This window comes from Anopheles gambiae, chromosome 2, assembly GCF_943734735.2.
Source record: "Anopheles gambiae chromosome 2, idAnoGambNW_F1_1, whole genome shotgun sequence".
In the NCBI taxonomy this organism is placed as follows: Eukaryota; Metazoa; Arthropoda; class Insecta; order Diptera; family Culicidae; genus Anopheles; species Anopheles gambiae.
Genome location: NC_064601.1, coordinates 89380572 through 89408240, shown reverse-complemented (window position 1 = coordinate 89408240; position 27669 = coordinate 89380572). Strand labels below are relative to the sequence as shown.

General features: G+C 45.7%; 2 protein-coding genes across 6 annotated transcripts in view; one reads left to right on the top strand and one right to left on the bottom strand.

Annotated features, from left to right (window-relative positions):
• Positions 1-27669, top strand: part of LOC1276442 (G protein alpha o subunit) — a 68515-nt gene that overhangs the window by 29858 nt on the left and 10988 nt on the right. The gene's annotated exons all lie outside the window — the stretch shown is intronic.
• On the bottom strand, positions 117-14317 carry LOC1276443 (probable cytochrome P450 49a1). Of its 4 annotated transcripts, none has more exons than XM_061640700.1 (11): positions 13429-14317; positions 9094-9354; positions 3001-3247; positions 2800-2916; positions 2030-2106; positions 1567-1762; positions 1262-1427; positions 1008-1177; positions 846-924; positions 543-776; positions 117-424 (listed from the first exon to the last, which is right to left on the bottom strand). In XM_061640700.1, the coding sequence occupies exons 1-11, from the start codon at positions 13439-13441 to the stop codon at positions 311-313; spliced, it is 1674 nt and encodes a 557-aa protein (XP_061496684.1). In that variant the 5' UTR covers positions 13442-14317; the 3' UTR covers positions 117-310. The 4 variants fall into 4 exon arrangements, with proteins under 4 accessions (XP_061496684.1, XP_061496686.1, XP_061496685.1 ...); XM_061640702.1 differs by having other exon boundaries at positions 9094-9358; positions 13429-14316; XM_061640701.1 differs by having other exon boundaries at positions 9094-9358; positions 13460-14316.

Below are 27669 nucleotides of genomic sequence, written 5' to 3'. Positions count from 1 at the left end.
AAAAAATAAACTTTTAAAACGAGCGCATCCTTTCATCGAAGAGGGAAGGGGTTCGGCGCTTCTCCAACGTGTACAATTTCCATTTCCATTTTTTCCGTGTACATTTGCTCCGGTGATGGTGTGACATCAAGCTGAACTTCGTTTATTGATAATAATGTTTTATCTTACTTTATTTAACATTTAATGGTATATGTACATAAGCTTAACAGCTTGAGCCGTGTTCGCGCTGTGATTGTCCCGACGTGCTCGATACTGGCATTGGACACGTACCTCGGCTCTTGGTGTGCCATTTTCCACCCAAACGTCCGCTTTAACTGGTCCGCTCGGTCAGCTTAAACTTCAGCGGCTTGTCGGGAATGTACGTGGGATTCACCTTGTACGTAAGCTTCTCGTAGTTATACTCCACCTGGTACCGCCGGAAGAGCTGCAATGAAGCGTTTTGTTTTTGTGTGTTAAAAGCCGCCCAAAAGTAGGCAATCCGCATGGCACGCATAGGCCTTTTTGTTGGCTGCGCAAGCCAACCGAAAAACCCCACGACGTACCTTCGAGAGCAGTATCTGTAGCTCGCACTCGGCAAACCGGCGCCCGATGCAGGTCCGCCGTCCGTACCCGAACGGGAGGCTCACGTACGGGTGGATCTTTTGGCCGGCGTGCGGACAGCCGGAATGTTCCTTCAGCTCGCCCCGCTTGAGCCATCGCTCGGGCACGAAACGGTCCGGCTCCGGGAAATACTGCTGCAGGTTCGAGACGACCAGATGCGGGAATATGACGTGTGTCTGCAGAGGTGAAATTGATTGTGTGAGCATATGAAAAAAATCAGTATTTTCGTCGATATGATTACTTACCCCCTTGGGAATATGGTAACCACCGATGACGGCATCTGTCTGCAGGCTGCGCCCATTTCCAATTACCACCGGGTACATGCTGCACGCAGAGAGGGGATTGTGATAGAAAGTTTAGCTTAAAAAACCATGCACACCGATAAGGATGATAACAATCCAACTTACCGCAGCGTTTCCTTGATGCAGGCCCGCAGATAAGGCATGGTTTCGAGCATCGATATCGTGAACTTAGTGTCCGGCGACGGCATGCTGCGCTTGATCTCGTTGAACAGGATCTCCTGCTTGTCCGGGTTTTGGCTGAGCTGGTAAATCGTAGATGTCGCAGCAACGGATGTCTGGAAGCGAAAGAGAGAGAGAGAGAGAGAGTAAAAGTATGATGAAGGTCATAGAATACAGTGAAGGTCCACTTGAACGCTTACCGTATCTACGCCAACCATAATCAGATCGAGCGCAAGCACTGCCGCAATCTTTGGATTGTTCGTCTTCTGTAGGATTCGCTCCACCAGCGAGATGCACTCTTCGCTCTTCTGCTCCGTGCTGCTGTTCATCTTCTCCATCGCAATGTTGATGTGACGCATGCAAAGTCTGGTTTTGAGGGTCGAGTAGTAGTAAAAAAACCAAAAACAACAAAAAGAGACGTTAGACTGTTTCTAAGGGTGACAGAAATCGCACCTCACACTCCCGTCCTCCCTTTAATCGATTCTGGGGATGGGTGGACACCTACTCTCGGAATGTGTCCAGCGCGCCGATGTAGTTTTTGTACGCGGTCGTCTCGTAGATGCGCCAGATTGGCATTCGCAGCTCGACCTCGGCCACGGTCCAGAAGAAGGTGTTGATGGAGTTAATGATGCGCTTCGACTCGTCGTTGCCATCCTTCGACACACAGCCGAGACGTGTGTCGAGTGCCACCCGTCCGATTGCTGCGTGCGTGTGGGATGGTGGGGAAAAAAAGGTAACGTTAATAAGCATCAACACGGAGGAGCGGCAGTGTCGACAAGTGTGTTAATATCGCTGCCAATTTCGATTGAACCAAGGGATAGACGCGTTGGATCAAAACTAATTGAGTATAAGTGATGCAAAATAGAGGAAAAAAGAACCAGCAGAAATCTCGTCTAATTAGCTCTACTTGCTCTTCTATACAGATGAATTCGGATCGGATAAACCAAGCGGGGTAATAAGATGCTTACACTCTAGCGCCCACTTGTACAGCTCGTGCAGAAAATCTCCCGGCAGCTCGTTATTTTCGTCACGCATCTCTTGAATCCTGTCGAAGAAGATGGAGAAAAACGTGGAGTTACGACGCAAAGCAGATTAATTATTCATGTGATACAAAATTTGCTAACCGGGCTGGCTAGCTGGAATGTTGGAGTGTTTCGGAGTGGAGAAGGAAGAACACATTAGGATAGGAGGACATCTTTATGGTTCAGAATTAGCGTTTTTGCGAAACTTTTGGCAAGTCCCACCACATAAAACCTGTCTAGTGTGAATATTGATGTTCGAAAATAATCTTCTTTTTTCCGTTCTTAAATTGTATCTTCATGCTCCAAAAACGCTAGCTTTGTGGTCATTGACGTCAGTACAACTGAATCAAGTTTCCCAGAACGACATTCTCTCGGTTTTGTTCCCCGATGCGTACGTACTCTACCCGTTTAGGGTTTTTTTTTTAATTTCATCAGCTCGATTTAAAATGCCTACTAGAGTGGCCTACCTAGCAGTCGCCAATCAAGCTCTCTATAAAAACCTGCCGACTTTGAAACCCTCTCGGCGGCCCCTCGCGTCATTGAGGATGGCCTCGAGATCGCGTCAGCCGCCGCCGCACGACGATCTCTTTTGGGGTTAACCATTCGCCCTATCGCTCCTATGCGATAGGCACGCAAAAGATCATCAGCTAACGTGGGGTTGCGATTGCTTAACCGACACGCACACAGTATCAGTATGACGCTAGTCGCTAGCTTACCTGTCCATGAAGTCGCTGGAGATCTCATCCAGCGGTGCGATGTATTTCTTGGCGGTGGAGGGCTGCAGCATCACCTGCTGGACCTGGGCACGGAAAGCATCCCACTTTTCGCCATGCCTGTGTGTGTGTGAAGATATTGGGCGTAGATGTGACTCGTCGCGGAAGTTTGCTAGCGATGTGGACGGTAGACACGATACTTACACACCGATCAGTCCCATATTGTCGCCGAAGAAGTCTTTCCGCAGCTTCGATTTGTAGTTGCGCAGCGAGGGCATCGCCGGTCGGTGAGGCAGCACGTCCTCCCGCTTGAACGTGTCGCGTATGAGGTCGGCATCGAACACAAACAGCAGGTCCGGATGTCCGATCAGTCCGTTAACCTTTGCGATGCGCCCGTACTGCCGGTGCAGGTCCTGCATTACCTTGTCCAGATCTTCGATCTTGTACTGACCTGCGGATGGAAGCGAACGGCGGGGAGGCGGGCTTTAGTCGAAGTGAAGTGGGCCGAGGAGTGGCTTTCAATGGCACTCTCGGTCAATGATTTGCAGCGGATTTACTTTCCATCTTGGCTATTCTGTTTAGGCAAACCCAAGACAGAGGCGGAAAAGTGTTTAATTTGCCAAAGTGTTTGCACTCTTTTCTCTGAAGCGGGCTTGTAGCAGCTTTTTTCGATCATCTCTTAGAGATGCTACCGCCAATGGTAATTGCAGAAAAAATGCCTCGTTATGTTCAATTAATGCCTCCACAAAAAATGTAACTAGCGTACCGAAAAAAAGAGCATCTCGAGTAGGAGCAAGGTACTTCTAATGATGTGATCATGGAGAAGATCCAAGAGATCATTTACACTCCCATTAAATCTGGATAGTGCTCGAGATTGGAATCATTACCGTTTTCGTTGGTCCAATGCCAAGCAAAGCCTCACACGACCTCATACAGGAAGATTGCTTACTCATCGCCAAGCACACACCTCCAGCAGTCGCGTGACACCAGTACACCGGCGATGGTGTACGAACTCCGCTAAATCACATTACAGGAAGAGGAGCAACAGCAACAACACAAAAAGACCATCGTTACCGAGCGACGTGCCGGGTTCAGTGTATTCCGCCGGCATTATGCTAATTAATGCGTGTTTGTGGTCGCAACCACCACCAATTGGAAATCTAAACCCGCCACCGTGTGTGACACCTGCTCCAACAGAGCACACCGTGTGGCGGGCCATGATTAAGGTTAGGTCCTGGGATATGGGAGTCTTCATCGGTAGTTGAAGACGAGCAGCCACACAGCCGCACACACTTGCACGCCAGCAGGAAGAAGCGCACAGGTGTGCTGTAGAAATGCTATCGTATGTACGCCGGACACGAACCGGCCACGAACGCTCGTTGTCCGTACGCGATGTCCAACACACTCACCTCGTCCAACCAACCAGCGGGTGGTCATTTTACACATAATTTGTTGAAAAATAAACTATATAGCGCGTTATGCTTTTTTATGTGTCTTTTGAATATAGGGTTCGCCCATTTCGCGCGCGCGAGCGCACATTTTTTGATGTCCTCCCACCAAATGGATGTTATGCCACCGGAAAATAGGACAATTGTTTGTGTCCACAAGATAGTGCGTGCGTAGTTTTTTAGTCATGTAGTAGCTGTTGTAAAATTTGCTACCACGAGGTGCAAATAGGGAATTTGAATTAATTTTTTGCCCAGCATTTGCCCGACACTGTTAATAGATGCGCGTGTCCGAGTCATTAGGAGTGCGGAAATTTGCGTCATATGTTTTAGGGAGATTGAAACTAACGAACTTACCCAACGGAAGGAAAAGGCGTGAGCTCAAATTTGTTGGTAAAAAAAGGAGGTTTCTAAAGATCCCTTGAGTAACTGCTTCGTGCATTAGAAACTAGCTAGAAACTGGTGGGAATTATGTAAGCTACTGCTAAACGAACTCCCTCTCATTAGATGGGGCATTTCGTTCGTTCGTTAAAACCAATTAGTCGTCGTCTCTTTCCACACTGCTCGTACTATTCTTGTGGTTAAGCTGGCTTCAAAACAATATATTTGCTTGTGCTAGGTGTACCTGTAGCAAGACCTCGGCCGGCTATCTTGTCGCAAGAATGTTGCTAAACATTTGTAGACAGTTGATGCGTTTTAGGATTGCCATTACAAAAATCATAAACTGCGGCGAAAACCGCATACCCATGGCAGTAAGCAGTAGAGCCGCTGCCGCTAAGCGACATAGGTCAAGCCGCGTGACACACCTTTGCTTGCCACGCGGTGCGGTGCTTGAAGAGCTGTGAAGTATGCCTTGGAGGGATAGAAACGCTCGCTCGCGCTTCTAGCGGTCCAGCGTGGTGTGTGTGGTCTTTGTCAGATAATTGCCAAATGTCACCATCGGCACAAGATACCACGGGAGTTATGGTATGGGTTGGGTTCATGGCAGTAAACCTGTTCTTCAAAATGGCCACGTGTTGAGGTTAGGAAGCTTCTAATGGTGTCTTTTTATTTCTGTTGCTCAAGTGCTTCTTGTCCAACTCGCAATTGTACAAGCGGCCAAGCCACCGGTCCCTCGGTTTGCATGAGCGTTGAATATGTTTGTTTAGCAGATGTGCCTTGCTTTACCTTACTTGACGGGGCCTGTGGACTGTCGAGGTGTGAATTCCGAGGATCCGGAACGAACCTGTAGGGTTTTATGCTAATTTTTAAGCACAAAAAAATCTCCTCACACTGGAATGGCGAGCAGCGACATGTAAAACGGTACGGAACATGCCATTGGGACGATTCTACATGATTAACAGCTTCGCGCGGCGAGTCTTGCTCAATATTTAAGCTTCTGCGTCATTTAACGAAACTGATACAGCAAAGCTAATCAGCTTTGCTTCTTCTTCCTTTATGTAACACAATTCAATTTACCCATACCATACGTGAAGAAACTGCTGTGGTCTTGGAAAGCGGCTTTTTGCTAGATGCGCGTACGTGCGGTAACTGAAACCGAACGAAAGCGACGAAGGATGGATCTCGCTTGGCGGAGAGAGAGAGAGAGCTGGTGCTAACGAGGACATCAGGCCAACGCGAGCGCGCACGTTGGTCATTGATTTCGTCAAACGCCGGTGGCCAGATCTACGTCGGCTCGAGAAGGTACTGAAGTGGCTGAACCGGACGATCACTCTCACTTTCTTTGGTACCCCGATGCGGCTTCCAGAAAACGCCGGTGACGACGTGTTTGTGTGGAGCGATGATTTGGCAAGATAATTACGCATACACACACTCACACAAACATACATGTCACCTGAAGGAGGACTTAAATCATCTCCGCTCATAAACGACGAGTTCCCCCCGAATGGAACCGTTAATGGGCCGGCTAATGTGTGACTGTTAAGAGTATGATGCTGCCGGACCGGTGGTCGTGTCGTTGATTTATATAGACTCTCTACTCGTTCATGGTTGACCTGCTGAACCTCCTCTGTATCTCTGGGGACATCTTTGGCACATACCAACCTGTCACTCAGTGTGATCCCGTCACATCGGAACATCCCGAGGGGTATTCCCTCAGCAAGATTAATCGATAACAAATGACGCGCCACACCGGCCATATATGTAGTGCCGTGGTCCGTGTTGTGGGAAACTGTGTCATTGGGACGGTTCGCGAAGTACCGCCATCCCGCGGTGACCCGCCGGCGGCCCAACTGGTCTGTGTGCACACGAGACCGGCACGCACTCGAGCAGCGGTTACATGATCTCGCGTGTAAACAGTGCGCGCCCGCGATCGCATCACAAAAGGAGAAATTGTGCGCGGAGTGCGTCCGGTGGTCTTTACGCATCCCTGCGCTTCCCTCCCAAAAAAGGAGGACTTTTGGTTCGATGTCGACAGACCCAAATAAAGCGAACAAGCAAACCGGCAGGGTGTTTGGACCAATGAAAAAAAAAACAACAACAAATCGTCACGAAATTATGTAAACTACTGCTTCCCATTGTAACGTGCGCGCGGTCTCCTGTCTGTGAAGGCTCCTCGATCCGGTGGCACATTTCACAACCACATACAGTCCTGATGGACTGGGCTGGGTAACGCTGGGTTGCATGTACTTCTGTCGGTCCGTCCCGCCTCTTTTGCCCGCACACGCTCGGTCCACAGGCTTTATGAGTGGTTTATTTGTGGCAACCGGCCTGGTGAGTTATTAAGCCGCCACGTCCGTCTCTCCCGTTTGGGTCGTAATGTCTGACATTGTTCCATGAACAAAAACCATGACCACGGGTGATGTGGTGAGGTGTGTGGCAGGCTTTCGTTGCCATGCGGGTCTCAACACTTCTTCTTCAAAGTGGGCTATTGAGACTGACCAGTTTGCACCAATAACTTGGCCCCACTTGGAGGAACAAATTAAACAAACCCTTTCTTCACAAGGCGCTTGATTATGTGTTACATGTCACATGGGTAGGTTAGTTTTTTGTAGTTCAATGTGCGAAATAAAAAAGCGGAAACTAATAACACAATGGTGACCCAGTGTGTACCTGGGGACACATTTGTATGCAATGTAAACACAGCCTCAAGCCTCAATGTCGGCGCACAGACCGTAACATCAAGAGACACAGAGCATTAAAGCATGGAATGGTTCATGTATACCTGTTGTGCTGTTATCTCATCGTTGTTTGAAGTCTTGGCAAAAATCGTGGAGCAAGCGAATGCGTCCCGTTACCCACCCGCGGGGGTCGCTGTGACTAATCTGTTTCTCCACCCACTCCCCAGTGTGTTTGCTGCTATTTGCGTTGCAATTTGTCCGTTGCTTAATTTTGTGCAAATTGATTTGTGTGTGGGTTAGTTTCTAAATTGCGAAGGAAAGAAACGAAATCCAAGAAGGAGTCTGTTAGTGACTGTTTCTGGTTTCATTACCAACTTCTTCTCCGATCCATTAGAAGTACATGCATTGAAACAGATGTCTTAACAAATAGAGATAAAATTAAATCGATTGTAGCACCGATAACGAGCTCCTCTATTTGCACCATGTGCACCACAAAGTGATCCTAATTTTCTATGTAATTGAAGAAAGGCTATCAAAATCGCACGCGATTCGAATGCACTCAGACTCACTCGTTTGCACCCACGTTCGCGAGCTTGTGTGTGGGCTGCATTCGATGTAATAACGATTTGATGAATCGATTGTGAAATGAGCTCAATCGAACACACCGAGCACCACCACTCGCTGTCGGCGGCGCTGTATAATAATCGAATGAAATGGATCATATTTTCCTCAATGGATACACGTTGGGGGCTGCTGCTCCATTACTTTTGCCCACCTGGCTGGCACCTAGAGTAGAGGAGCGCAACATACGGGTACGAAGCAGACCACATAACTAACTCGTTACATGAGTGCAGCGCTGGAATCGGTGTCGGGTGTAGGTGTTGTTGCCCCGCTGCTGCTGCTTTGTACCATTTTGCGGCCGTTACGCGGCTTGCAACAATCGGCCGAGTTAAGGATGCATTTTCCGGCGAGGTTCTCCCCCTCATCGAGGTTGTGCCGATTGCAAAATTCAATTCCAAATCTGCCCCGCAGTGGGCTTACTTCCCCCTTTTAAAACACACACACACATTCCCTGTATGGCCTCGTCTGTGTTTCCTACGCGGCATTTTGTACAGACATAGCGGCGCCAACGATTATTTTCCTTCCTCTGTTCGTCCAGAGTCGTCGACGGTACACTCTCGCGCAGTGCGTTTTGCTTTGTTGCCTTTAGTCTCACTTTCTTTGGGACTTTCACGTGCAGACTGTGCCACCGCAAACGGCACTGGGTGCGAGGAGGAGGATTATGATGCGGAACAACCGGAGACCGATCCGCTAAGATATGTCTGGTGACCGTGGCCTTGGGATGGAATATTTTCATTTTTTTGTATTTCGAATGAGTCTAGCAGTGGTGATCTCCGATAGAAGATAACCTAAAAGAGATATCCGGTTTTTGGCCCCGGTTATAAAGATCGTGTGGTTTTTTACGACGCTCAAACCGGTCTCCAATTTGGATATTATGTGGAACGTTAATATCGAGTTGGGAAATGAGCTAGGTCGTGATAAGAGTTGAAGGCGAAGCATTGGCAGGTGGCAACACCCTGTAGCGGCAAGTTATCGGAAGCGGACGATGCGTCAAGGTGAAGAGGCTGCTGACATTATTTTAACTTGTTGATCAATAAGATGTTGCTACTTCCTGAAAATCCAGTCTTCTACCAAAGAAACTCTGCCAAAATTCTTAGTAATACCTTGGATATCTACCCTGGCGCTTAAAGATCTTCCCAAGTCGGTTCTCATTCTGTGCGAGTAACACTTACCAATGATTGGAGCAAAGCGCCAAGAATTGCCGATCATCGGCAACCCTTTCGGACCCGGCACATCGCTATACGGTCTTGCATGGGAGAATTGTTCGTTGACCGCCTGTTGCTGCTGCTGCTGCTGCTGAATCGTGGGCTCTAGCAGGGCCGCCGTTGCCGCGGTTGCCTCGTTGGGCAGCACATTCAACGCCGACGAAAAGGCGGATCTCTTCAGTAAAGAGTTTGCTATTCTCTGCCCAACCATACTGCTCGCGTGAGGATCTGCCTGTGCGCAACGGGAAAAAGGGAAGACAAGCAAAATGTACGATGGATTATTGTCAACGGAATTGATTGCTGTTGCTAACGAACGAGGCTGACCGCTGGGTTGAAGATGAATGCAAAATTTACGTAAAAATTCATGGGAGGAAAAAAGCGCCTAGCATAAATTAAATCCACGGCATTGACCTTCGGTGGTGATGGATTTTGACATTCCCCAAGTCGGTTCACTCTCGACCGGCCCTGGGTGGGTGCAGATTGCAGGCCCGCTGGTTCGATTCGTACCGACCGGTTTGGTGTGAGGCCTTTTAGATTGCGTTCGAATGCGATTTGTCTTTCGAACGTGATTTCGAGCGGAAAATGAAAGCTCTATCACTAAGGTGGCCCGGAGAGGGATGATCGTGTTTTTTTTGGGGGCGCTACAAAGCTGTTATGAAAATGGGAAGTCATTCATCTCGATCTTCCGTTCCGATCCGTGTCGTCGTCGGTTGATCGGTTTTGATGTGCGTGTTTGTCTCCTCCCTTTCGTCGCATCATTGGCCAGTCGACCCTGTCGGCCGTGTCGGGTGTATTATGAAACCGAAGATTCGCTTTTGCCTGAGTCCCCCGTACACCAAGCTCTGCCCTCCCTACGCGCAAGGCACGTTTTATGATCGATGATAGATACATAAATAGCAATCTTGCAGGATGGGGTGGGTGGATCGGAATTGAAAAAAAAGGAAAATACTAGCAAATCATTTAGTATTCGTATTTATGCTACGATAAATCATGCTCTCCTATCACACCCCCTTCTTCCTCAGTATCAAACCGATTTGTCGTGATTTTTTCTCTCTTAGGTATCCGTTTGTGTAACTGATGATACGTTCTTTCCGACAGGATGCTTGTGCTTTATAAATATTCTATTCACGCTAATCGTCTTGAGAATAATGTTTGAAAAACTAAGAATGAAAAATAATCTCCAGCTTCTTTGTTGATGACTTCAATCAAAATTCTGCAAAAGCTTGACGGACAAATGTCCGGACATCTCCAGACAGCTGCAGGATGTGGGATAATTCGTGCGAAAAGTTTTCTTTACGCTGTTTTCCTACCCGTGAGCCAATAATGATATTTCACGCGTCTTCTTGTTTTCCCTTCTCAAATCTGAAAGGTAAATTAGCCTTTTTGTGATGGTAACAGTCATCATTTACGAGGGGAGAACGCGCGGGTTCGATTGCTTTGAGCGGTTGAAAATTAATAGCCCCACAATTTTGTCTCTGGGCGATGGTTATGTAAATCTGTTTATTGGCTGACATGTGAAAAGCTAGATCCTAGCAGAAACTGTGAAACTGAAAGCCACCTGGTTGGAAGGTAAAAGGTGAATCCAGCATGGATTTGCTCCATTCCATCAAATGTCATCTACATATAGTTTCGAGGCTGATCTGATAGCATTTTCGAAACATCATCGAAACAATGATGGATCGGCTTCTGCATTCTCATGACCAAAAATAACCTGCAAATTAATCTTAATTTCGAGAACTGACAGCACTCAACACTGTGACAAGAACAGCCAATCTCTGTTCAATCTGATTTAAATAAATCTGCAATCAAAATTAAACCTGAACAACTTATCACACAGGCCCTGTCACAGTCCACTTATCTTCTCCTTGGCATTAATCGGAGACGCTGGTCGCATCAATTGCACTACATCACTGGCTAAAAGTGGTCGAACGCAGAGTCTTGAGACTGCGTAACTCGCGCTTAACTTAATGAAAGGTCATCAGCAGTTGAACGGATAGTAAACCGTCCATTTCGAAGGCAATTTGCGAAAGGTCGAATTTGGAAACAATGAACCATTGTTATTGTGGCGACACTACAACTACGATTGCCTGACAGCACAGCATCAAACATTTATGACGGGCACATCCACATGTTGAAGTGATTGCGAGGGAATTGTTTTTATTTTTGGCACACCATCAAAAATGCACAACCTCTCCCTCACCCAAAAGAGCGAAAACGAAAGAAAATCGACTTCAGCGCGAGCAGTGAAATTTTAAATATTTTATTAACCTCTCCTCTCTCCGAATGCTGCCGCGAAAACTTCCGCAGCAGCACCAGCATCCAACACGGCTCAAAACTGTCGGCAAAACATTCCATGAATATTCCAACAATATTTCGTCGCCCGCCTCGAGCTCACGCATCTTTTGGTTGGGCCCTGCAGTACCCCGTAATGTTTGCGTCACTGGGTCGCCGGCCGGAAACCGAAAGGCGCGCGCACTCGATCCCTTTCCCAAAAGCCGCACCCGAACGAACGCAACCTTGTCTTAACTAAACTTACGGCAACCGGCCCGTGGGAGAGATGCGTACACGTCTTCCAACTCTTTTCCAGTCACCGGGCGCGCGTGTAGACCCTTATTTTTCAAAGCCCTTGAAAAAGCAAACAAAACGTCCAAGAGAGTGCGAGAGAGAGAAAGTTGTCGTTGAGTTGCAGCTTGGTTTATGGGATCCCGCATCCCCTCAACAAGGGGACTGGAATTCGTGGCAAATGGTATGGCATCCTGAGCAGTAGTAGCCCCATTATATAGCCAGCTGGAAGCAGTTGGAAGGTTGCCGAATTAGCCGCGTACAGCGTTCCAAAGTTCACCGGCAATCTTATCCATCGCCCGTGGAATGGCCTCGAGAAGTTTTTGGACAGGTCGGGTTGAAAAACAAAAAAAAAAACAGCAGACAAATCTAGTGAAACCTGTCCCAAAAAAACTGATGGATCTGACGGGCTGTGACTAGTGTGTGAGGTTTTGGCAAAGACCGTTCCATCACCACCATCAACGGTATTCTGTCTCGTTAAAGCACATGCTTAAATTGTACTCCAAAAAGCCCACTTTTTGCAGGAGAGGGGTGGTAGATTAAACGTGAACCTGCACCAGATCGCCCGGCTCTTGACGACGGGAGGTGTGCGACACGTTCGTGGGACGCGGTTTTGTTTTACATTTTTGCGAAAGTAAGGTTGCCCCTCGGTCAGGGCACTAGGCAACTGGACTGGCAGCATAATTGAGCAAGAGCCCGTTTTATGCTCGTTCGGGTGCCGGTTTGGAACGGGATTAGCAGTAGCCAGTCAAGATCGGGCAGTCTCGGGAAAGCATGGCATCGTTTGTGAGTGTTTGCAGCATTGGCCACCAAAACAGGTGTTTTGGATTGCCATTTTCCACTAGACACTACACTGCAGCTGAAATTCATTCACTTGCCGTGAGTTCGTGTGAACAGGTGGTGGTCGTGGTGGTAGTGTCTAAGGCAGTTGATCGAGATCAACTAATCAACCTAGACCTCGAACTGTCTCGCCGACGGCAGTGGAGCTAGTGACGGCGCACCCGGTGACGGCATCGTTTCGAGCCTCCTCTGCGTGCTCTGCACGATTAAAATTTCACATTCGATCCGGTTTTTTTGGCTACATCCCGCTAACCCGTAGACCATTGACGGATGGACCACAGTTCAAGACAGCAAGCGTGTGGCGGACCTTCGTTTGATGAGCTTCCAGTTGAGGGTTTCGATTGCGCAACGATACTGGGGGGGAATTGATTTGATTCATCAATTTCACTTTCAAGATGAGTTTGCATCAGGCCTGGGAGGGACTTAGTTTCCACTGGATACCTTCACATTGGAGTAGAGATCACAAGCACGTGTTTGGGCCTTGGCGTATCGTGTGATTTGTATTTTTACATTCCCATTGCGGGAACAATATAAACTCCATTGAGGTCGTTGGTGCAAAAACGCATCTTAGTTGTAATTCGCATTCTAATCTACAAGAAAACGCACCCCGCGAGGGTGTGCCAACCCTTGTTGTTGGTTGGTAGTCAAGCTAACCAGTAAAGGGTACAACACTCATCCATAACAATCGGCATTGAGTGGTAAAACAACACCCCAAGCTTGACAGAGCGGACAAACAATGAATGCTGCCTTGCCTTCTTCCAACAAATGAACATCTCAAGCCAACCCAACTCAAACGAGTTATTTTTTGCTGTGTTTGAAGGCCGTTTGAAAAAAGTTATAAACTTAATAAGCTGATCCTAATCCACCTAAAAAAAAACATCAAAATCCACACATACACACCGTGACAAACCATTGATTGTCGGCAACTTACTTCCTTATTTTGAATTCACGCACAACGGTGCCACTAAAATTCACAAACACACGCCGCAAAATACGATCAGCTCCACAAACGAACACACATACACTCGAAGGAGGGAAAACTCGCGTCCACTGTGTTTTTTTATAACAGCTGCTTGTCTATTGTTCGGATAAATCGTTTCTTTCGGATGAGAAAAGGAATCGGTAGGACCGAGTGGTGATGAGGGAATCTTCTTCCTGCTAAGCTGCTAAAGCGTTGGGCGCACTATGAATGGGTTTCGGTGTGTGGTTTCGTTGGCATTACCTTTGACGATGGTAATGCAAAGTGAAAATTCAAACACTGATACACACACACACACCCTCCAATGTTGTCACACAGAGACGGCAAACGGATTTTTCACTATCGAAACACTAACCGCGATCGTACACTATGTGAGATGGGCAGAACTGCGCGCACACCGATTGACACCCAGCTAACAAACTTTTGCTATTATCACTTTCGCTGCGTACAGCGGGTGACGATCGTTTGAAAAGGGGGTTACAGCTTCTAAATGATTTCCCGGGAGCGCAGCAACACCTACGATCAGTTTCACTTTTGCAGGCTTGAAATCGAAAGCACACTTTCCAAAATGATGTAAGATTTGACTTCTTTTTTTCGATAAAATCTTTTAAAATCACTAAAATTGTCAAAAAGAACGGAACAGAACTGAAGGCGCGTACCGAAACGCGAAACGCGAACGATCGACGGGCTGTGAAAGAGAAGATTCCTTGCGCCAGCAGGCAACAACCGCTCGCTACGAGGTACCGATTTTAATTGAAGGCGAAAATGGTCACGATCTTTGCTTCGATTGCTCGGGTCGCGGGTACGCGTGTGAGTGCCGGGGCGAAGGAAAGCCGAGTTGCGCGCACGCGCGCGCTCGCACACCCGCCGCCGATCGTCTACCGTAGGCGGGGGTAGTTTTCTTGTCTCTTGGATGGGGTTTGTTGCATAGGCTCCACCACCGTCGTCGACGTCGCTTAATGCTGTTGGCGTTCGCGCAAAATCAACCCTTCTTTGTCGGGTTTGGGTTTGCTGGGGTGGGGGTTTCGGAAACGAGCTGGTGGTCGCGACTTTGGTGACGATTTTGTCCGTCGCTGGTTGCGTCTTGACTTGGATGGGTCTGAGATGATGAAAGCTTTTCGAGGGGTTGAGTTGAGTAGGGAGGGAATGTGGTTGATGTAGAGCTGTTTGTTGCGCGATTGTGCGTGCGATGCGTGCGACAAGACGTGTGAGATTTTGTTCGGTGGGAATCTGAGAAAAATCCCTTTTTAAATAGTCGAAAAGCACGAAGTCGTCGTACAATATTTTATCACTCCGTTGTTTAGAACATTATGGTTAATTTCGAGCATGTGGTGTTAAATTTTACGTTCCAGAGCGGTTTATTTTGTACAGAAGTCAGAATCATACACGCACACTACAAAAGTGCACCGGCTCTGGTTAAGCATTAATCCAACGAAGCTGACGTGAATGGCACCAGCAAGACAGTTAAAACATGAACCGGCATCCGAAGGTCGCGCTGTTGGTTCTAAGCACGCACACGAGCGCATTGCTTGAGGACATTCTAATTTACCTTGCCCACAAAGAGAACGTTGCATTTTGAGACAACTGCAGCATGTGCTGCTGCACAATCACTGCGAAGGGGTAAAATATTCAAGAACGAAAAACCGGTCCGTTGCTGCATTCTGCTTTTGTTTGTTTTGTTATGTGCACATTTTTTTAAAGGAATCAGTTATCGTTTCCATTTGCGGTTGCATGCAAACTGTTGCAACATTTGCTGATCAATATTTGACAAAATGCTGCGCATTGTTTGATTAGGGAATGCATTTGGAATACTCTCTGTATTTCGAAAATGGTATGGGTCATTAGCATGCTTCATTTAAATATTTTGGAAAAATATTCTCGTATGAATATGAGTAAATTCTCAAAATGTTAAATTGTTTTTGAATTTTTTTTAAAATATCATCGAAATGATTTAATTTTAATATCATAAATATTTGATAAATGATATTTGATTCGCATGTATCTCTGCTAGTTTAAATTGTGTTTTTAACGGTGCATCTTAATTCCCGTCGCATGGTGCAGTCGTCAAACGCATGATCCAACGCAACACTTCCGTCGTTAGTTCATATCGCTTCCAGATCTTGTTGTGTTGACTTTGCGATTTCAGGACAAAGCCCTGAACTAAAACTAGAGCAATAGTACACAAGAACACGGAATCCGGCTCACCTTTCATTAATAGTGATTGCTCTCACCTGAATATTACTCCTCCATCAACGAATGAATGCGCTCATGTTCTTACCCAAATTCACCCAAATGATCACGAATCCGTAACAAATTATGAGCAGAACGATCAAAATGATGCCGATCCAACACTCACACAAATACGTGGCGCTAATGTCAACCCAGCAGGGTTTGCCTCCACTATTTTTCGACAAAATTATTCTTGCATATCTGAGCTTTCCGTGTATTACCAAAACACCCGAGGTCTACGGACAAAACTCTCGAGTTTCTTCAGTGCATCTTCAAGCTGTTCTTTTGATATCATCGCGATCACAGAAACCTGGCTCAAGGATGACATTGCCTCGTCTGCACTCTTCGATGACCGATATGATGTTTTCCGAATGGACCGTAACTCCTCAAATAGCCAGAAAACCCGAGGGGGAGGGGTACTGATTGCGGCTAAAACCATGCATCGTCCCTCAGTAATCACTGTTGCGACCTCATCAACCGAAAGTATCTGGATCCGCATCCGTGTTGGCACTTCATTCGTAATAATCGGTACCGTTTACTTTCCACCGATTCTTAGTAATAATACCGAATATGTTGCCGCTTACTGTTCATCACTTATGGAAATTTCTGAGAAATATCCACAAGACACGATCCTCGTGTTGGGAGACTTCAATCAACCAGGCCTTTCTTGGCTATGTGACACTCACGGTTCTCTACATGTCAACATTCAGAGATCCCGTGTATCCCCAGCCTGCTCCCAACTGCTTGATACTCTCAGCTTTGTGGGACTATCTCAGGTCAATAATAATGTAAACAATCATGGGTCTTTACTTGATCTTATATTCGTAAGCCCGCGTATAATTGAGAATGGTATGAGAATTTTCCGTTCCATAGATTGTTTAACTGAGGAAGACCGATATCATCCGAGCTTGCTGGTCAATATTACACTTCCATCAACAACCCAGACTGCTACGGAAGCCACTGGATCGAACAGCTTGAGACATCTCGATTTTAGAAAAGCTGATTTCCCAAAAATGATTGACGCTTTTGCCAATACTGACTGGTCATTCCTTAATTATGATAGCAATCCCACCTTATCAATCGATTCGGCAATCGACTCCTTTCAAATTAAGGTTGGTCTAGTCCTTCAAAAATGCTGCCCTACTTTACAAGAGCGTGCAGCTTCCGGTCCCCCGTGGGGCAATAGAGAGTTAAAAAGACTTAAATCTGCGAAAAATAGAGCTTTACATTGTCTCATAAAGTCTAATCTTCACTCCGACAGACTATTGTTTAACACTGTTAGTGGCAACTATAGAAGATTCAACAGGCATCTGTATAGAATCTATATCAACAAACTTCAACGAAGTATATCCAACGATCCGACTAAAATATTTTCTTTCGTTAACCGTAAGAGGAAAAATGCAAAAATCCCGTCAGTAATGTCACTAGACACCGAGAAAGCCACAAGTGAACTTGAAATCAGTCAGCTCTTTGCCAAAAAATTTAGTTCAGTTTTCGACCTTCAATCTTCGTCACCAATTAATATTGCAACTGCCCTGCAGTACACACCCGCGGATGTTCTAGATATGTCTATAAATGATATTGTCATCACAAATGAATCGGTAGAAAATGCAATCAAACAAATTAAACCCTCATTTATCCCGGGTCCGGACGGGATCCCAGCAATAGTCTTACAGAAGTGCTCAACTTATCTTTCAGAGCCACTGGTTCATCTGTTTAAGCTTTCTCTGCACAGTTCTACATATCCTACTATGTGGAAGTCTTCGTGGATGACACCCGTTCATAAAAAAGGTCCGAGACATGTTATATCTAATTATCGTGGCGTAACTTCCCTATGTGCATCAGCAAAAATACTCGAAATTCTTGTCCAGGAAGCGTTAGTCAGGGGTGGCTTGAATTATATCAGTCCAAGCCAGCACGGATTTGTTCCCAAACGATCGGTGTCGACCAATCTCGTTCAATTCGTGTCTGAATGCCTTACGGCAATGGACGGCAAGTCACAGATTGATGCAATTTATACTGATTTCATGTCAGCATTTGATCGGATTAACCATGACATACTCCTTGCGAAACTGAGCCGGCTTGGCTTTCATAATAATCTAGTCATATGGTTAAAATCATATTTAAACCAAAGATCATACTGTGTTAAAATCAATAAGTGCTTGTCCAACGTGTTCGTTAGTTCGTCCGGTGTCCCACAGGGAAGTAACATTGGCCCAGTATTGTTTATCCTATTTATTAATGATGTTGTATTTGCGCTCCCAAATCAATGTTTGCTTATGTATGCGGACGATATCAAGATTTATGCGACCATTAGAAATGATTCGGACAGCTCGACTCTCCAGCACAGCCTAGACGTATTTAGCAATTGGTGCTCTGCGAACTCGCTATCCTTGTGTGTCAATAAGTGTTGCGTGATTAGTTTTACTCGTAAAAAAGACCCTATCAAGCGAGACTATAATCTTGACTCGTGTATAATCCCACGTAACATAGAAACTAAGGACCTCGGCACTATTCTTGACTCAGCACTCTCCTTCCGTCAACAATATTCGTACGTCATCGACAAAGCATATCGGCAGCTTGGTTTTATTCATCGTCTGACATCTGATTTTAATGACCCTTTCTGTTTAAAACAACTGTTTGTCGCGTTAGTCCGGTCCGTACTTGAATTTAATGTTGTAACATGGTCTCCGCACACTAACAACTGGTCCACACGAATTGAGCGAATTCAGAAAAAATTCACAAAAATAGCTATAAGAACCTTACGGTGGAACATGGACCAGCCTCTAACCTATCAAACTAGACGGCTTCTTCTAGGATTGCAGTCCTTAGAGAGACGTAGGGAGGTAGCACAAGCAGTTTTTGTAGCAAAATTAATAAAAGGCGAAATTGATGCTCCCGAGCTTCTTCTTAAAATAAATTTGTACGCCCCTGACCACGCGCTACGTCCTCGAAATTTTCTGATCAAAATAGACCGGGCCCGTACTTCCAGAGGAGCTCATGATCCAATTATTTCAATGTGTAAAGCTTTCAATAAGTTCTACTGCTTTTTTGACTTCAACATTACAGTTGCCACGTTTAAATGTTCATGTCTGTTTTCAAATATATAGCAAGTAAGGTTATTTTAAGTATTACTTTATTTTAATATTGCAAAGGCCCCTGCGCGCGCCACGCAATTACCTTCAATAAATAAATAAATAAATAGTAGGTGACCGCTAACTGAATGTGTTTTAACTGGAGTGCTTTCTAACTGGAGGTTCGCTAACTGGAATGATTCTCATTTAAAGAACACTTAAATGTCAAAACATGAAACATCCGGAATCTCATGAAGAGAAATTTTTCGCAAATGTGCATTTTCACACAAATTTAGGGTCTTTTGCTTACGTTTGCTATTAATTTATGCCATCACACGAATTACTATACTCCAGTCAACGCCAATCAAAAAAATCAATCCATAGAAACGACACTCCAGTTAGCGAGCGTTGTTCGTTAACTTTTAGTCTCTAGAGAAAGATGATGTAATATTCTTCTTCTTTCAAGAAAGGTAATCAACCATTAATTTCATATTGACCAATCGATATTTCGCATTGTTTTGAACTGATTTATATTGAGCTTCAAAATTGTGCAGAATATTATAATTTTTTCATCCAACCAAATAAGCTCTCAAAAATCATGCGAACAATCAACCGAGAAAATATTTACACCACCGTATAGCTGAGAAACGTGAAATTTTTTGTGGGGTTAGTTGAAAAAAAACTTTCTTTTTGTCACTGAAATATTCAATTTCAAAAAAGTAACAACTTTTGGGGCAAAAGAGCCATCTCTATTTGGGGCAAGTGTGCCACCATCTTTTATAGGCGCGAGCTGTCAAAAATGTAAACATTGTTGTAGCGTTCAGTGGTATGGTCCGCTTTTACGAGCGGATTCTACTCCGGAAAAACAGACCAGCAACAACCCATATTGCGATACAATTTGTGATGAAAAGGGGTTCATTGGTGACTTAAGACATGTAGGAATACATACACTAGTGGTACAAACGTAATTATTTCCAACTATGTAAGAAATACGGTTATTTTAACCAGGTGGCCGTCTTGCCCCATACGAGTGGCACTCTTGCTCCATAGCCCAAAAAACAACGTCTTTTTGGACCCTTTTTAAAACGCTTCAAAAACTATTTTGTTTGCACTTTTTTCAAGCGAAATTCATTTATAAGTGAAGAAATAGATGTAAAATGGTTATGAGATTGAAATCGGCTTTTGAATAACACGTTTTAGTGAGTTATAACTTGAAATGCTTAAGGTGGCACACTTGCCCCAAATTCCGCTAATGCAAATATATTTCAAACCAAAATATTGGAAACAAGCAAACAAAATGACCCTCTCACGCCACGATTTTGCCAAAGCTTGTTTTCCTACCAAGTATTGCGAATGCAACATTAGCACGAAAGCACATATTCTCTCCTTACCTGCTTTTAAGTTGACCCATTTAGCGGGGATCGTGTGATGCCACCGTGATCGGAGATGGTAACCCCATTGGCACCCATCATCAGCGCAGTGTCGTGGCATGAACTTTAGAAACGTACAAAACTGACACGCACGCGAGATCTTCCCTCGCGAAGATTTCCTCCACCACGGTCTGGGACGGGGACTAGTGGCGCCGGGGAAAACTGTGGCTCACTCTCCCGCCGAAAAGGGTACATCGTGCCGCATGTTGCCATTTTAAAATGTGTTTATATGCTGGTTCGCTGCAATGCCGTGTGTTACATTTTGCAACCGTACCGGCAAGGATGTTCCAGCCGCGTGCGGTGCCATTAATGTGGTGTATACGATGTTACCTAGCCATCAAATCCGATAGGATACATTCGGTTTGCCACATGCTTCACCCCGAACCCGGCTCGGTTTAGCGCTAATGCTGCCAGTGCCTGGTGCCGATTGCATAAGAACGGGGAAGAAGGGCTCGAAACCGTCTGGCACGGCAGCGACGGTGAGCTTACGACGATGCTGAAAATAAAACACAAAAAGGTGGTAGCAGTAGTAGCAGACAGGCAGTAACAGTAGCAGCAGAAGACGGCCCTAAAAACCTAAAAACAATACCGTTCGTGCATGACGAAACGGGTATGTTTTATTGTGTACCCTCTTGCATAGCTCCGGCCCTTTCGCAGTGCAATTCCCCGACCATCCGTTTGGCTACTGTGTTTCGCTAATGCTTAGGTCGTAATAAAAAGCGTTTTTATTTGCCACGCAAAGAAGCGCAGAGGTAGCTTTATAGATAGGGAGTCCCGGGCGTTACGGCGATCCATTTTCCAGCGCTTAAAGTAATATTAATTTTCCATTTGTGTGATACGCGACGAATGCTTGTCAGTTGGTAGTGGTCCCATCATCATTCAGTATTACACGAACGAATAAATAGTGAAAATGCCGCTTTTTGCCGCACGATCGTGCCTGCGAAAAACACCTTCGCTTTCCATCGAACATGGAAAGTGTGCCAAACGGGCAATCATAATCGCAAATCATCCTCCCCACAGTGTAGGGCAGTGGGATGCGGATGAAAGGGAAAATTGTTATGGAATAACTTTAGCACCTGTTCGACAGCGCGCGGCATCACCACACACAACACCTGTGGGTAGGTGAAAAACGGCACTGGAGAAGGTGTTGTAGCATACTTGTCTGGGGCGCTTCAGAATGTACGTGCGCAATGTGCATTTGCATCGACTGGAAAGGATGATGGCGCACACACACACACACACACACACACACCAGAGGGATGGGAAGGAAACCAATAATGCATTCTCGTAACACGATCGTGCCGCGTGCGTGTGGTGTACGAATGGAAATTGCATAAAATTGGGTTTGAAAGTTTATTAGACGATCAGCTCAGCGGCGTTGAAGGGGAAAGAATTTTTCATTTCATTTTTGATTGCAGACAATGGAATGCATTAAATGATGACGCACATTGTTGGGACGCGTTTTCCCCCCTTGTTGTGTGGAGTGTTAATAAACACGAGCGCGTGTTTAAAACATCCTCCAAAACGAGAACACTTTTAAACATTTCGAAATATATCATTTTAATGCTTTTGGCAAAAAAGGCATCATTGCTTCACCAGTGAGTGACGTACGAGAGGGTCGTAAAAACAACCATGACACCCCCCTACATTGAATCTCGCTGTACTTCAAACTGTGACAATTTAATAATTTAGACTAATAGGGAAACATCTAATTGAAGAAGTTGTGTTTGCATACAGTTCCATTTGTGGGTCAGTCGCGCGCTCGGCAAACGGCTCTGCTTAGCTGCTGTACCCTCCACACATGCACATTACCCATTCACACACAGCATTATGTCACAGAGTTATGTGCGGTGCTACGCAATGCAGTAAAGCAGCCAGTTTGGTACACACAACCGTGTACCGTTTTAGGCAGAACCGTTCAAGGTTTATGTTTCTATGCGGTCCCGGGAAGAAGGAGATGAACGCCGATCCTATTAACGTAGCCCGTACGCTTCTGGCGGGTGAAGGTGATGGACAATTTCGATCGAGGTTACCTACACCCGGCACAGCGTTCCTCCGTTTTCGGCACGGATGATAAACAGTGTGCAAATATTTAGCTGCGAGAAAAAGGTGCGAGAAAAGGGATGCGAGCTAGTGCTGTGTGCTGTTTCTGTCTGTGGAAGCTGCCCCGGGCGTGGGCGTATTTCGTTACGGTGCCTCAAGCCCGAGCATCTCCGTACGATCGATTGCGATCGATATTTCAAATATTGAAATGGTTTTTGTGGTCCAAAATTTGCACAAAGTCGGGGCTCTAAACGACGGAGGCTGACCTGACGGACGGACAGTACCTAGCTTTACGTTCACTTTCATTCCTGATGCAAATGGAAAGTGTATGTACGGTCGGCACGATTGCAATTGGAGCACCGCGAATGACTTCATCTAACACACAGGGTGGCGAAAAATTGGAGGTTCAAAAACATTGCCCTTGCTTTAGTTTAGGGAATGATCACTCAGCAGAGTGAGTTAGAGTGATTGGGTTAGAATAGCGAGTTGAATCTTCAACATCTTCGAAGAGTAAGTAAAAACTGCTTCGTATTAATGGAGAGATAAATCACTGTTCCAAGATGTATCTCTCTAATGACTCGTTTAACTGTGTGTGAGTTACTGGTTGGCGTGAATATGTTAAAACACTCATATACGACTCTGCAAATAGTATTCCTATTCTTATTTGTTCTTTGATGGTTGAGCTCACGATTGAGCTCATTGTACTGACATGATCAGGTTGTGTATTATTCACTAATGTAACTCACGAATCATTTGGTTGAGTGAGTTAGTGGTCGTTATGGAGAGTTAAATTATTCATCGTGAACTACAACTAGTATTTTTGATTTTGTCATAGTTTAGTTCTGACATATGATTTAGTTCACTCTGCTGGAGTTACTGATTGGAGTGGAGAGTTAAATCACCGTTCTAGATAAAATTTCTGAAAGCGTTATATTAATCACGATTCAGTACGAAAAATTCAGTGTTAATAAAAGCTCAGCGCAGCGATGAAGTCCCACATCACACGCAAAATAGTACTCTTGATAGATTTATTTGAACTCATTCACTACAAAGAAATAAATGATTGGCTTATTCTGATTTCTGTATCCACATCACTGATCTGCTTCCATTTTTTTCCTTGACATTTTTTCTTAAGAAAAGAAAATTGTACGACAGCAGGAAAAGTTCATTCAAGTCAACGTCAACTTTTAATCACACCCACCTCGTCTCATGGTGTGTCTGTGTGTGGTGTGACCTGACATTGTTATGTAAATTGTTTTGCACGATCATCTCTGGTTTGCAAAATCTCCCCGAAGCTCACTGGACCGTAGACTATAATAATCGATCCGATGTGTAGTGATGGCGGGCCACCGGACACTAGTCCAAGGTCTTTGTAATAATCGGTCCTCCCCACTGAGCCGCGGAACCACAATTATCCGTCGTTCAACGATCAAGACCAACGCTCGTCCGCCATCTAATGCAATTTCATCCATGCCCAGCGCCGGCGAAATGCGAAAACAAACCACTGGAGCTTTGGAGTCTCTCCAGCCCGTCGCTCGTTGCATAATAGATCTCTCGCCAAACACTCTCACCCTTTCACTGTCACGGTTGTGCTAGGTACATGAGCTAGGAATGTGTGTGTGTAGATGTGGAATGAGTTGTACTACATACAAAAGGAAGCTGTCTGATAGACAACAATCACCTTTCGGGAGAGCGTCGAATGTGTCGTCACGGTGCGAGTTGAGATCGAGTTTGCTGATCTTCGTCGTCAGGTACTATCTGGGGATACGATACCGGGGCACAAGACCGACTAGAGAGGGATTAAGGCCGCTACAAAGCCTCCCTTTTTATTCACAGCGGTCTACTTTCGGACTGCTAAATGAAGGGCCATTGTTGAAGACGTCGCCCGGGTGCACAGATTGTTAGGGTGTTGTCGATCGTGTACTGAGTGATGTATTGCATGGAATAGAGGGCAGGGGAGTTGGAAGTTATACCTGTTACGACAGAGCGACTGCTCTGCTGCTCCAGTTATGGTCCGCGCCGTGATTACCCTGAGACCCCGGGCCTCAAGCCAAAGGTCTATTGTAACTGATCCTCGCGCAAGGCGGCGGCACCCCAGCCCGTGGAGACGATAATAGCACGTAAAATGTGTGTCATGCTCCCCTACCGATTTAGTTGGCTTCGTCTAATTGTCATCCGGCAGGTGGCTTTGGGTGGATTTGGGGTGCGTCGTCGCTGGAACTGTCTAGACCACGGATCACAAAAGTGCGTCGTGCGGGGCGCAATTAATGCCTAAGCGCTGAGAGAGATGATATAACATGCAGGCGCCGCGACGGGCCCCAATTGACGGTGGCAAATAGGGAAGCTGTGTTTAAAAGATATTTTTCAATTAGTTCCAGCTAGATCTCGCAAGATGCTGGAATCTTGCACGAACGGTGGGGACTTTACTTGGCTGTTTTGCTCCAGGCGTGCCAGACATTAGTCAACGCTCCCGGGGTTGGAAGTGATTGGCCGCGGCATGTATGAGTAGTCCCTCACTCAGGTAATGGTAATGTAGGTCAATGAATGAGTAAGAGTGCTGACGTTTCTGAGGTACCGCTTTTCACCCGCATAATCTCCGACACGAAGTCTCCGGTCCGGTAGAAATGCTTTCTAAATATTTTGGGTACTCCAAGTTCCTTACTTGAAGCTCTCAGACAACAGCGACACGAACCTGCGGCAAAGAACAATACGCTTCCGAGTCAAAACATCGCTACAAACCCTATAATACTTAAACAGCGGCAGCTTGACGACAAATGCGAAATCAACCTACATTCAAATGGCAAAATGAAACCTGAATTTTAGGCACACGACATACACTGCTTACATCAGGTCTTTGTAAACTCGTCCACCCGTCGGGGTCTCCCTTTTGGGCGGCCCGGACTAGCTGCGCTGACCATTATGAAACGACGACCATTAAGAGGTTTTGTCAGCTACAAGCTCCAGTACACTACTAATACACTCTGCTAAGCGCAACTGACGACTACTACTACTACTACTGTTACTACCACTGCTAGCCATCTCTCCCTGTATTGTACACCGCGCTGCAATTTATTGCGGTGCGCTTGCTCAATTCCGACGCGCGTTTTGCATCTCGCGCGAATCAACGACCACGCTGGAAAGCTTGCAATTTGGCAGGAATTAAAGTTTAACCTCCATTGTATGTGAAAGAATGCAACGACAGCGGCAGCAGCATCACGTCCAGTGGAGAGGCTGATGAAATATGAGTCAACCGTAGGCTAACGTGTGCCTCCCGTAGCGTAGCCTAGCCCATACAAATGACGGAACATCTTGGAAACATGGCCATGGTTGGTGTGTGCTCTCGCGCGCGCGCGCGCCCGCTCTCGGTGACACATTTTCCAACCCCCGGCGAAACAGATCACTTCGTTCATTATGTGTCGTTTTTCATCCAGCCCTGGCTGCTGCTGCTGCTGCTGCTCCAGTCACCATTGTAAGACGCTGTAAAAATTGCACTAATTTCCATTACGTCATAATGGATGCGGAATCACAGCGTGAAAATAAAAACGCTTAACCTCTCGCTTGTGTACGCTCGTTGTGCGACAGTTCTGCGTCTTGTTAGGGGAAATGAGGGGAGAGAGTGAAAGCGGTAGGGAGCAGCTGCACAGCTGGCAACGACAGACGCTGCCCGGTAGGATAAAAATCCTAATGTGCAAAAACATCAATGGAGGCAGCAAGGTGACAAAAGATGTCCTTCCATTGGTGCAAAAAGGCATCAATCTCCGGGCGGCGGTGATGCAGACTGTGAGTTAACGGAACTGACCGACTTTGGGTGAAACGTCAAACGCTTCAAAGTTATATAAAATGGGAAAGCACATTAATCATATCAGACTTCATAACAGTGGTGAAGTTTGCACTTTTTGTCATTAAAGCTTGTTTTTCTTAAGGGTTTCCCACTGCGTTCTTTGTCCAAAGCAGCAGGCAATATCTTTTTTTTTAATTGATTTGTCATTTTTATCTATTAATTTTATTATTATTTTTATGTTGTTATCTTTTTTTTCATTTTCTCATTTATTAGATTGTTTATTAAGTTAATAATTTTGATTAAATTATAATCATAATGTTCTTATCAACTTTTCTATTTTGTATATTTTTGTTTGTTTTTTTTTTCTGTTTATATTAGCTTAGTTGATATTTATTCTTTTTTTTTTTTCTTGATCGTGGATGTGCTGTTATCATAAAATTCATCGTTTTCATTAATTTTATTGCCCGTGAGCATGACATTTCAGTAAAATTCGCAAAATGTAAATGATGTTCTACCATTGCCATTGGCGTGCGAAATAAAATCCCTATCCGGGTCTCCTTGAAACGTTCGTTTACCGTAGATCGATCGTTAGAAGACGCATAATCATCCCCCAGTTGAAGGTGTCCCTCAGCACACACACTTCCTCCTATCAGAGAGACTGCGCGCTCGGCGCGTCCATTTAGCATCAATTCGAAATGCTCTGATAAGTGGCCGAAAAGAGGAGTAAATTGTAAACGCGCTTGGTGGAGCCTTTGTCCGTGCTGTTTGTACCGAACCCAAAATCTCTTCCCGCGTGCTTAAAAGCGTTGACTTCACGAAGAAAACGGCCAAATGTTGTTGTTTTTTTTGAACACACGTTGATTTCATGATCAACAGTCCGTGTGTGTGTGCGTGTGCGCCAAGGTTTTTCCTAGATGGAAAGCACACAAGTCCATTATCCGGCCAGCGGAAACACCGAAATAGACCACTATCGCTGGGTGGCGTGGTGATGTATTTGCATTGTTTCAGGGTCAGTTCATGGGCGAGTTTTAAAGGTTTTTGCGTAGTGTACACCCTGTGTGTTTGTAACGCGTTGAAGATGTCCTAGCGGAGGTATATTTCCGGTCTGTTGGTTGTTGTTTAAAAAAAGCACTCTTCAACTGTTTGCATATAGCTATTGCCTTATCCGTTTGTATTGGTACACACACACACACACGCATATTGATCGTAGAAATGGGGTTCCCATTAAAGTCGTCCCACACGCGCGTTAGTCGCACCAGATGCTCGCCACGGCCACACGGGCAACATAGATAAGAAGCGAACAGGTCTGTCCAGTACAGTCACCAGTACAGTCGTGCCCCCTGTACGTCTAATGAAACTAGGTTAGGTGAGTGGTCTAATGGGACGAAGGCGACCACTACTGCACCCATTTCGCGAAAGTGAAAAGTTGCCAAATCCTTCACTTTTTCCCTCCTGTCCAGCTCTGTTGGCAACGAAACGCGTTCTAGGGTAGTTGAGCTGTGCAACACGCTCTTGCAATGTCCGCGGACGCGGACAAACGGTACGCAAAATGGTAATAGAGAAAACAGAAAACCCCCCCTGCAACCACAACCTATATATTTGCCT

What these genes read in the sequence shown, in the direction of transcription:
- LOC1276443 (XM_061640700.1), bottom strand. An exon ending in TTATGGTTGGCGTAGATACG is followed by an intron (nt 1,178 to 1,261) that starts GTAAGCGTTCAA and finishes TTTCGCTTCCAG; the next exon opens with ACATCCGTTGCTGCGACATC. An exon ending in GTTACCATATTCCCAAGGGG is followed by an intron (nt 777 to 845) that starts GTAAGTAATCAT and finishes TCACCTCTGCAG; the next exon opens with ACACACGTCATATTCCCGCA.